This window comes from Squalius cephalus (genome assembly GCF_949319135.1).
Source record: "Squalius cephalus genome assembly, chromosome: 23".
Classification (NCBI taxonomy): domain Eukaryota; kingdom Metazoa; phylum Chordata; class Actinopteri; order Cypriniformes; family Leuciscidae; genus Squalius; species Squalius cephalus.
The window spans coordinates 14329177-14341439 of NC_137144.1; the positions used below are offsets into that span (position 1 = coordinate 14329177).

At 37.9% G+C, this 12263-nt stretch overlaps 1 protein-coding gene across 3 annotated transcripts in view; it reads left to right on the forward strand.

The window, feature by feature from the left end:
* ca12 (carbonic anhydrase XII) overlaps nt 1-12263 on the forward strand; it is a 127145-nt gene that overhangs the window by 100107 nt on the left and 14775 nt on the right. For 2 of the 3 annotated variants that reach the window (XM_079860224.1, XM_079860226.1), the window contains 5 exons: nt 2407-2427; nt 7703-7882; nt 10084-10226; nt 11844-11939; nt 12185-12248. In XM_079860224.1, the coding sequence (XP_079716350.1) occupies nt 2407-2427; nt 7703-7882; nt 10084-10226; nt 11844-11939; nt 12185-12248 (504 nt within the window). Of the gene's footprint in view, nt 1-843; nt 959-2406; nt 2428-7702; nt 7883-10083; nt 10227-11843; nt 11940-12184; nt 12249-12263 lie in introns of those variants that run through there. The other variant, XM_079860225.1, reaches the window with a different exon arrangement.

Consider the following 12263-nt stretch of genomic DNA (forward strand, 5'->3'; position numbering starts at 1 on the left):
TGCCCAGGCCCACTCAGGCCCACCCATAAATCCGCGCCTGGCCTATCCATCGTTTGTGGATTTTTTTTTCTTTCTCCCTGTAACGTTTAAACGTCCAGTGTTCGTCTAACATTTCTAAATGTTACAAGGCCTACTTGTTGCAGAATATTCGGAGAACATTCAAAAGTAACAATACATAATGTGTGCAACTTCGCCCAACCACCTTTTTTTTTAAACTTGACGTTTTGAACGTTCAGAGAACATTGGAGTAACTTAAACTTTAAGTTCATAACTTAATGTAACGTTATCAAAACGTTCGTATAACTTATTTTTGTTTACTGGGAATAATGGAATAATTCCAGTCCTCGAATTTGATTGGCTAGGCGGCGTTCCGTCCTACTTGATGGATAGATGATAAATTACGTAGCAAAACCAGTCAAAGATAATGTATAGGCTACATTTGCACATTAAACACAATACCTGCAATACATAGACACCTATAATAACGCAGTGTGTCATTTTGCGGGCTCAGTAAACACCAAGCAAATGTTAAAATATGGAGATATTATCACTGTCATAAGCTGTAATTTTTTTTCTCATATCACATGACGCACCATTGTACATTGTTTGCGGAGTTTTAAAATTACCGGTTTGAGAACGTGTGGCTAATGGCTATTTAGACAAAGTTGTGCGCTTCTGATGCTTAAAAAGCTGTCTGGGTTGTAGCAACACTCGAGGAGGCACAGCCACAGATTTGTATGAAGTCACTGCAAACGAGCGACAGATATCATCACCGTGACGTCAGTTTGTTTAACTCGCGAGCGCACCATGCTTGATATAAGAGACGGTTCCGACAGCTATGTCAAAATTTCTCTCTTCTGAGTCGACTTCTGAGGGTACGTGAGAAGCCTGCACTTCTCTGCAATGACAATTACACTTCTATTCATCATCTTCATCGCGTGTCCCCTCGCGTCCACAGGTAAGTTACTCTCGCGCAATATAGTCTGCAAAGTCTTGCAGAGCTCACTTTATAATAAGCCTAAACTTCCATTGATAGGTCAAAAACATGGTAAACTGTTACTTAACAGATTACTACTACATGTGCATTCAAAATTGTATCCTACATATTGAGGACTAAAAGAAAAAGTGAATTAGTACTGATCTGTTAAACATTAGATAGCTAGCCTACCTATAATGTGGAAATGTTTGCTAATATAGTGAAAGTTTTTGTTGCCTAATACTGGATTATATATATGATAATTGGATAAATGTGCTGCAGAAATGTACCATTTACTCTTATTTCTGTTTCATTATTTTAAAACACACATTTCTGAAAATTTCTCTATTTGCATATGTTAATGTTAGTACTTAAAAAAACGAATTATTACTGTGAAAAATAGTCAATAAAAATATAAAATCATAACATTTTGCATCACTTTAACTGGACAACATGGTCTCATATTGGTATAGAAGCAGTCATTTCGGAGAGAATTTAACATCAAATATAGATTCCTGGAAGTTCATTTGAGTTGTTAACATAATGAGTGGGTGAATGTTGTTTCCATAAATGAACAACCTTGGGAGTAAAGAACATGTCAAATGTGTAATTATAAACTTGCAGAACCCCAAAATGCTCTGAATTAGCGTGAAGATTTCTGTCTGCAGATCTGACAAATGGCCTTAAATGACCCCAGTGTATTGAAAACCACAGGAGGAACATTTGTCACGCCAAATTAGCGCCCAGGTGCTGACTTAATTGCACTGCTGATATCTTGTCTGTAGATCTTCCCCAAAAGGGTCAGTTCAGGAAAAACCTGCGCTCCCACAATAGCAAGGAAGATTAACTTTTATGAAAGAAAGTGATGACCAAATTGCTGAGGACATTTTTGCACCTTCCTGTTTGGAGTCTCAGACTCATATTTGGAAAAATATCATAATTTCCTATGTCATTTAGAAACATTTACATCACTGTATAGTTAATGCATAGTAGTTTTCCTGTAAAAAAGTATAAAAAAAAATAGCTGCACCATACAAAAATGCTTTTAGGTTTCATCATAGACTAGACAAGTATGTCTTTTAAATCTTAGTTTGGACTTAGAAATGCCTTGATTTCCGTTGACTTGCTCTTCAGCATTTTTAGCAGCGGCAGATTATACACGCTCCCGGGGAACCTCGTTGTCAACCAGAAATCTGTGGGAAAGACCAGCAAGAGACTGACTCAGCCTGTCCGTCAGATTGACTGAGAATAGCCTGCGATGCCCAGAGCAGCAGGTTGCAACCAGAATGGAGTCCAGCTGCAAGGGAATGCATTATCTGACTGATTTATGACTGGAGTTCAGTCTTTCTAGAACTGCATGAAAACAGGTCTGGCAGAATGTCGACATCCAGTTTCAAACCGTTTAATAATTATGTCCATCTCTTTTTCAGGGGCAAAATGGACATATAATGGTAAGTAGGCTATTTTGTTTTGTAATTTCAATAATTTTTACAATGTAGATTCAAAGTGTTTCATGTAAGACATGTTTTCCACACTAAATGAACACCAGAAACAATATATATATATATATATGTTTAAATTTATATCCACCAATATAGAAATACATAATCATACACAGTAAAATATAACCACATACCTAAAAGTTTGGATAAGATTTTTTTTTCTCACCAAGGCTGCATTTATTTGACCAAAATTGAATTTTTAATATATTTCAAAATAGTTAATTTATTCCTGTAATGCACAGCTGAATTTTCAGCATCATTACTCCAGTCTTCAGTGTCACATGATCCTTTAGAAATCAGTCTAATATCCTGATTTGCTGCTCAAGAAACATTTATTATTATTATCAATGATGAAAATAGTTGTGCTGCTTAATATATTAATGGAAACTGATACATTTTGTTCAGGATGAATTTTATGAATAGAAAGTTCAAAAGAACAGCATTTATTTAAAATAGGTTTTTTTTGCAACAATGTAAGATTATTTACTGTCACAATTGATCAATTTATTGCGTCCTTGCTGAAGAAAAGTACTTATTTCGTAAAGTACTTGTTTTTTTTACTAAAACATTTTTACCATATGACAAATGCCATTTAGAGACATCTGCACACAGTCATGAGGTGATGACACAAACTGTTTGAAATAATTCATAGAAATTAATCAAACTGCAACACCCTTTTCACTACTGAGACTTTACACTGTAAAAAAATATATGATCAATAATATATGATCAATAAGTTATGATGACAGGTTTACATTGCTTTAACCCACCTTTTTTTTATAAATTAAATAAGATTCAACCAATTTTTTAAGTCAGTTTAATGTAATTTAAATTGAAATGACTTAAACATCCAAGTTGATTGTACTTAAAAATTTAAGGCAGCAACTTAAAAGAAAATAGGATAGTAAAACTGACATTAAGAAACTTAATGGTCAAATAAAAAGCACATACATTTTTACGATGTTGCTTATGATTTTTATTTCGCCAGCAAAATCATTGAAAGTGTAATGTGAATATTTAATATTTCACCTTACTGTAAGTAATTGAGTCGTAATGCGTTTCCTTAATGGCCAGATGCCGTCGTTTTCACCTCAGTAAAAAAGGTCATTCAGTCACACAGAGACCAACAGAACGTGCCCTTTACACGTCGAAGAGCTTTAAAATAAACATGCTTAATCACGACTGCTGTCGCAGAGTTCTGGTCAATTGCTTTCACCTAGGGAACCAAGCAGGCTTCTGGTTACCATCGTCATGAGTCAAGCCTATTCCTGGGCAGTTATTTTAACTGTTATCTTGAACAATCCCAGTATGCCATACCAGTGTGGACATGGAGACCCATTGGCAGCCATGATGAAGGTATCAAAAAACAGGTTGCTGCTGGAAAAAGGGAACTCGTGGTGCAAAGTTGACCTCATTTTGACCCCTTTTGGCTCTTACGGCTCTGAAATGATTCCCACAATGTCTCACATGTCATTCCTGTTAGCTTCCCCATTGGCTCTCTCCTCGTGCCGCTGTCACTCAAGTGTTGGCTTTTCAAGGAGGCCATGTTGAGTTGTAGGTTCCATGATTGAATTACAAATATTTACGTCATTACATTACATGTCTAGTTTTGATTTATTTTAAAGCTGGGTTGAACTAAGATATAAGGCAACTCAAGGGACCTCAACTGCAAAACAGAGCTGTTATAATGGCTTTATTTTGGGAAGAGATTGTTCGTCTAATTGCTTGGCTGTGAAATTTCATAGCTCTCTATACTTAGGAAAGAACAATGCATTATATTATTCTGTCTTTGTGTGTGGCACATTGCAATTTACAAGCAGAATCTCTTCTGTCCCTTCAGTTATACTCCTGTGTGCAAATTTACAGTGCCTGCAAAGTCAGACTACCTTGTAATGTGCTGTATTTTAGGCTTGTAGACTAAGAATTTTAGACAACGTGATTATCAAACCAAGCACCCTCATTAAGCAAATTGCTAAGTTTAGCTGCTACTAAAACTAGATTTGTGCAATTTCTGAAGAAAACATGAGCTGTACTTGTGCAAAAGTCAGCGGTTAAAATGTGCGGTCAGTGGTTGTTTACTGGTCCAAGTCAGACGAGCTTCGAACTTTGTTACATGGTTGGTACGGTGTTGCTATGTAGTTGCTGGGTCATTGCTATGTGGTTGTTTACTGGACCCCACCCTCATGTCTCTATACCAGTAATTCTTATGTGGTTGATATGGTGCATTGAGTAGTTTCTAGGTTAGGGTGTAGCTATATGGTTGCTAAGCTGTTCTAAGCGGTTGCTATGCTCTTGCTAAGGGATTGTTTACTGGTCCAAGTCAGAAGAGCCTCCAACTTTGTTACGTGGTTGCTAGGGTGTTGGTAGGTGGGTGCTGGGTCATTGCTATGTGTTTGTTTACTGGACCAAGTCAAATAACCCCACCCTCATTACTCTATAATTCTCATGTGGTTGCTATGGTGTTGCTAAGGTGTTCTAAGTAGTTTTTAGGCCATTACTAGGTTGTTGTTTAGTGTCCCAAGTTAAAGGAGAACTCCGGTCAATTTTAACATTGAGCTCATTTTTTTGTAAATTTGGAGTGCTGTCAGTACAGAGAACAACGACAAAAATCGGTGTTGCCTACACCGTGTTATCCTCTTTTTAAAATTTGCACCCTGTTGACTTCAATGGGGCAAGTTTTAAACCTGCTTTTAGCCTCTTAACATCCTTGATGTGTCATTACAAGTGCCCAGCCATGTGAGTGATTCCTTCAGAGTGAACGCAGGTGAATCTGACTGCAGTAGATGTGAATAATATGAATAAAAATGAAGTTAATTCGGCCAGCGCTCATACCTGTATTTATTTCCTGTTTTCGGTCGAAGTCCACAGTAGTCAATTGTCGAGTTCACGAGCGTGATCAGAGGTAACTAAGCAACAGTGGAGAACTCGACAATCGACTACTGTGAACTTCGACCGAAACCAGGATGTAAATACAGGTATGTGCGCTGGCTGAATTAACTTAATTTTTATTCATATCTTTCACATCTACTTGTAATGCACTTGTAATGACACATCAAGGATGTTAAGAGGCTAAAAGCAGGTTTAAAACTTGCCCCATTTAAGTCAACAGGGTGCAAATTTTAAAAAGAGGATAACACGGTGTAGGCAACACCGATTTTTGTCGTTGTTCTCTGTACTGACAGCACTCCAAATTTACAAAAAAATGAGCTCAATGTTAAAATTGACCGGAGTTCTCCTTTAAAAGAACCCAAGTCAAAAGACCCTACCTTCATGTCTCTATAATTGTTATGTGGTTGCTGTGGTGTTGCTATGTGGTTGCTATAGGCCAAGTTACAAGAGCCCATCCTCATGTCTCTATAATTGTTATGCTGTTGCTATGGTGTTTCTATGTGAAAAAGTGCAGGGTGTCACATAGGGTGTTTCTATGTGAAAGTGTCCAAAGCACTGACCACTGCTTGAAATACCATGACAAATTTCTCAGAGAGAAACACTGCAGTACTTGTGCTGCTGTGTAGATGTTATCAAGCATATCAAACAGAGCTCAGATGAGCGTTGTCCTTTGTGTTGGCTAACACTGAGAGCCCTTGACATTCTGAGCCTGAATTAATTCCGCTGAGTCAAGGCCTTTTATAGTCACTTAGAGGGACGTAATGACGTCAAACATCCACTGCCTAAGATGAAAACACATATGCACTACTCAAAAAAGTTAGCTTATCTTAGCATCATTTATCCTGGTCAGACACAGACATGAACGATACCTCAAATCATGCTTTTTGAGTAGAGAATATCCTAGAGACCTGGGACTGGGCTCTTTCGATTTGGACTGTAAGCAAGAACCACGCATTTTATTCATAAAATGTGAAATAATTGTATGTGCTACTGTATTTTATATCATATGCCAGTTGCAACAAACCCCAAATTAACTTTAAATGTATGACAATATTTAAACAATATTTTATTTTGATTTAAGGTTATTACCACTGAAGTTTTCTCAACTTAAGGGATTTGGTTCAAACTGCTGCATGACCTCAGCTTCCAGCGGTTCAGTGCGTTAATGTCAAACACATCCAGACCAGAGAGCTTCAGATGTTTTACTGTAGAGGCCTGCTCATTACGACTACATCTCAGGCTGACAGTAATGATTTAGAGTTATGACCCTCTACGGGCCCAGCCACAGGCATCTGATGTGATTATGATGGAGAAGCTAGTCTAGATTAAAAATGAACTGGACGGTGAGTAATTACGACCGCAAGGGAAAGTTAAGAGTGTTAAGCTACTAAAAAAGACAATGTGTAGTTTCGCAGTTACAGCGGTCCAGAAACAAAAGCTGCCCACAAAACCATGATCATCATTGACGAAGAATACGCAATAACTTAATGTGATGTTTTAAACCCACAGCAACAACAAATCACTCTTACTGCCAGTGTTTACAGAAACAGAAACCATGACGATTGCATTTAAAAGGCTAGAAATTATTATGTTAAGGAACTTTGCTTTAAAAAATCCTTTTCTATACCCTCTTCTCTAAAAGATCCACAATGCACCAGAAATGTCTCTTAGACAAGCATACACTCTGTTGGAGTGACTTTGAAGCCTCCTCCAAAGCAACAAAACATCTTCTTTTATTGTTGGGTGTGGTATTCATGTAAGGGCATTCATTTTGTAAGGCAGTGTTCTGTGACCGGTGACCTTAGCTTGTGTCTTAGCAAAACTTGTGGCTAATGCACTCCAATTCTGGCCACACCAAGGGCCAGATTTACTAACAGCTTGCGCAAGTGCGAACATTCTTGTGGCGTTAAATAACTACTTTAAGGATTTACTAAAGACACGCAGTGAAAAATTAGCGCTGAAAAGGCGTGGACAGTTTTTTTTGTAGGAGTTTCCCTTTCAGATGCAAAATTTATGGGAGGAGAGTATTGAATGAATCATGCAAGGTGTTTACTAAGGTTTGCGCTTGTCGATATACTGGTATTTGCGCCATTATTTAATGCCCAAAAAACTTAAACCAGATGCTAATTTGCGCTGTTCTTGGTAGATTGCATTGGTCATTATGGAAACGATACGGTTGCGTCTGTATTCTTTCATTCTTTCATTATGCTGTATTTAACCTAATTTACCCTGTTTAGTAATTCTGGCCCCAAATGTTTAAATGCACACCACTAGATAAGAATCGGTCAGGGAAAGATGTTTTGTGACCACAACTTTCTTTGACTTTTGGTTTCAGGACCTGATGGAGAACACGACTGGTCCAGCAAGTACCCGTTCTGCGGAGGAGCGTTCCAGTCACCCATCGATTTCCAGACCCAGCTGCTGAGATACGATCCAAACCTGCCGCCCATCCAGGTCCAGAACTACAACCTGTCAACCAATGAGCAGCTCACTCTCGGAAACAACGGACACTCTGGTTGGTGCAGTATGATTACAGAGCATGATTTTGTTTTTAAACATTACTAATAACTATTGTCACAGTACATGCATTTTAAACATACATTTTTAGATAGGCTATTGCATTTCATATTGTAATGTCTGAGGCAAAACATAGACTGTTCATTCGAAATAATAGATTAAAGGATTTGTGGTTGTTAAACTAATGAGACCGTGCATCAGACATAAAGGTAAAATAGCCTTTCTTCTCGAACTTAATTTCTAGGTCAACGTGGAGAAAATGATAGAAGGATCTATTTTGCATCTCTGCCATAGCAATTTTCCACAATCACCCGCTTATTATGATAAATCAAAGCTGTTTGTATTTTAGTCTGGAAAATATGGCAAGGTTTTGATTCGAGGTAACGTCTTAAACAACATAACAAGTGATACTTTACTAGGTAATGAGTACTTTCTGCCATATTTTTGGTCCAAGTTGCACTAAACAGACTGAAGTTGTTCCATCTACCCTCTCCTGACTGTGATTGTTTACTTTCGAGACTCTTTTATTTTATGCACTCTCACTCCAGAGAGCCATAGCTAAGTGTGCATATCTGCCACGAGGATGAATACTGATGAAGTTTTCTGACAGTGAGCCACTGTGTTTGGAGTTTTGGAGCCATTTCAGACTCGGTTTGGAAAAAGTTAGGCAGGATTATTAGTCGAAAAGCTTGCAGAATTTGTAGAAATGGATATCTTAATACAGAGATGCAAGGCCTCAGCCATAATATTATTAGAGGTGTAAATATCTGAACAAAAACCTAACCTAATTTAATATTAAACAGGTATATAAAACAGGTGATTAAACAGACTGATAGAAAACGAAACCAAAACTAAGCATAATTATGACAGCTTGTTAATGTTTAATGTTTAACAGATCATTATTTAATGTAAATAAAATGCTAACAAATCTCATTAAACTTTGATTCATATATTATCTAATGCACTTTTTTACATTTACAAATGTTGTGAAAAATGTAATTAACTAATTAGTTGAATTAGTCATTTTAAAATGACTGTAAAATGCCAATCTAAAATTTAAACTATTAAGTAATTGTATATGTTTATAAACGTTTATTAATCATTTAGTACCTTTATGGACATTGGACTTTTAGCTACTGTAACAACGTTTGTGTAAAGGGTTAAGTCAATCTAAATGCTTGCTAAAGACATAACAACAACACATAATTGTAATTTGGGTGTTAAGCATTATATAATGTTTGTTAATGATTTATTGATGAAAGTTATTATAAGTGTTTATATTTGTTTTTGATTAAGAACAGCATGACTATGCTGGTCCACTAGCTAGACCTGCACTATAACAGCTCTAACCAGCATAAACCAGCCTGGACCAGCATGGATTTTTCAGTAGGGTAGTGTAAGAAAAAAATATGAGGACATTGAAGATCTCGATGAAGAAGTTTATTGCAGCGTAACAGTGACAAAGTACACAAAGCACCTTGGGTTGAAACCCTAATAATACAGGCTTAAACATTTTATACCGTGTCTACACTAGTCTTCCCACTCACCATGTAAACAAGGTTTCGTTTTAAATGTAAATTAGGACAACCGTTGAAGTGATAACCTTCGGTTCCCACATCAAAGATGTTGTAACAGGTGTGATCACCAAAGGGGTCAGTGGGTGATTGCTTTATGACTGGCAATCACGGTCACAAACTCTTTGTCACAGGATGGTTCTTGAGGTCCTGCTGCCACTCCCATGCTATAAATGATTAAATACCATTCCGGTGGTACTATTCTCATATTACTGAGACCAGAGCAAACTGTCTAAATTGAGCAATTTTTGGGTTGAGCTCTTTCTAACATGTATTTTGGAGTGGAATCTGGGTCGAGATAGTCTAAATGAATATGTAGTATGTAATATGAAAAAATGATATGCTGTGACCAATATTTGTTCTTCGAGGAGTTAACTTGACACGGTGTGGTCACATTTGCCTCTGCATCGTAAAAATGAACTCATTTCAATAATAACCCGTGCGTTTGACAATTTTATGTTTATTTTATTTTGTATTAGGTTATTGTTTTTCACACAAATTTGCCACATTGACTAACAAAATGCTGCTTGTCTGAAAGTGATTTCTGTGGGAGTGATTCTTCGAGCATCTCTACACTCTTGACAATGAACATTGAAATTTTGCCTTTTTCCTTTTGTACCCACAGTGCTGTTGTCCTTGCCGTCTCACATGCACATCTCCAGCCTCCCTCACAGATATTCAGCAGCTCAACTCCATTTCCACTGGGGCTCCTCCAGTCTGCTGACTGGATCAGAACACACGGTTAATGGCATTCGGTTTGCTGGAGAGGTAAAGTAAACCCCAAAAACAAGACCTTACCATTACTGTGAACTCCTTTAATGCTTGAACAAATGCCCTAAACCCCATTATAGAGGATTTAAAAAGAAGTGAGGACTCAACAGTGCATGATGCAATGTTCGGTAATGTGTATTGAGGTGTCAGAAATATTTTCATCTCTGTTTATCACTTTAGGACAAGGAAAATGTCTGCACAGTTAGTGTTCCTAACACACCTAAATGCCCAAAGACAGGTTTATAGTCATTGTGTGAATGTCTGCTGTTTCAGATGCAGCACTGTGGCTAAGTTTAGACATCAAATCAGATCTTTTTAGGCAGACTGTCCACACTATTAATTGCAGGTGATCAAATAAGATTTGTGTGTCCAGACATAACCAACCTATTTGCAGGGGTTGCTTTGGTAACAAGGCTTTCAAAACGGATGTAGGAAAAATGGAGGTGCATCATCTTGCGCCCTGCTTCGCTGAGCACCGAGGGGTACTTCCGACATTTCCATCACCGGTTTTGATATTACCATTGTGTGTTGCGTTAAGAGTGATGCAAAATAATTTTTTTAATCTGATTTGTGCAGCCAGAGTGTCCAGACTGAGACTCGTCTGTAAAAATCTGATTGGAATCGCATTTCAAACCACCTCCAAAAGTGGTTTGAATCAGATTTAAAGGGATAGTTCACTTTGAAATTAAATTTTGGTATGTTTTAGCTTACCTCAAGGGCATCCAAGATGTAGGTGTCTTTTTTTCCGCAGTAGTTTCAATTTTGATATTTTTAGGTCAAACCGTTCTTGTCTGACAGTCATATCATGCAGGTCTATGGTCACGGTCTCAAAGAGCATGCACAGAGTCCAAATGAAACAATTCCCCATCGTCCAAATTAAACAATTCCCCATCGTAAGTACACATTGATGGCCTAAGACACGAAACGAGCGGTTTGTGTGAGAAAACGAACAGTATTTATATCGTTTTTACCTCTTACAACACAACCACGTCCAAGTGATCTGAGGGCGCGGGCGCATCCTGCTGTGTGACGTGTGCGCAGACTGGTGCATAGATATATATACACTAGATGTCGCATTAAAGACATTCGTTCCAATGAACTGCCGTAGCCAAGGCGACCTCTAGTGTATATATCTATGCACCAGTCTGCGCACACGACACACACCAGGATGCGCTCGTGCCCTCAGATCACTTGGACGTGGTTGTGTTGTAAGAGGTAAAAACGATATAAATACTGTTCGTTTTCTCACACAAACCGCTCGTTTCGTGTCTTAGGCCATCAATGTGTACTTACGATGGGGAATTGTTTAATTTGGACGATGGGGAATTGTTTTAATTTGGACTCTGTGCATGCTCTTTGAGACCGTGACCATAGACCTGCATGATATGACTGTCAGACAAGAACGGTTTGACCTAAAAATATCAAATTGAAACTGCTGCGGAAAAAAAGACACCTACATCTTGGATGCCCTTGAGGTAAGCTAAAACATACCAAAATTTTATTTCAAAGTGAACTATCCCTTTAAAAAAGAAATTCTGATAGATGGATGAATGGATGGATGGATGGATTTCCTTATAATTCCTCATTAAAGGCAGCCTTTTCTGTTGTATCCAGATGCATGTAGTACACTTCAATTCTGACAAATACCCAAACATCTCAATGGCAGTGGACAAGCATGATGGATTGGCTGTGCTGGGAGTTTTCATTGAGGTGAGTCCGGACCTTAAACAAACCACTGAGACTGATGTGGTGTAGTGGTTAAGACTCGGGCTGATGACCGGAAGGTTGCTGGTTTGATTCCCGCAACTGAGCAATGGGCCATCACCACAAGGCATTTAACTCCAGATGCTTTAGGGTAATTGTCCCTATAATAAGCTCATTGCTTGAAAGTCACATCAACAAATTTCCCCAGCATGAGTCTATTTTCTAATCAGTCAGTGTTTTATATTGTTTAGATTGGAGAGTTTAACCCTGCTTTTGACAAATTCTTCAAATACATAAATGGGATAAAGTACAGAGGTAAGTTACTTTCAT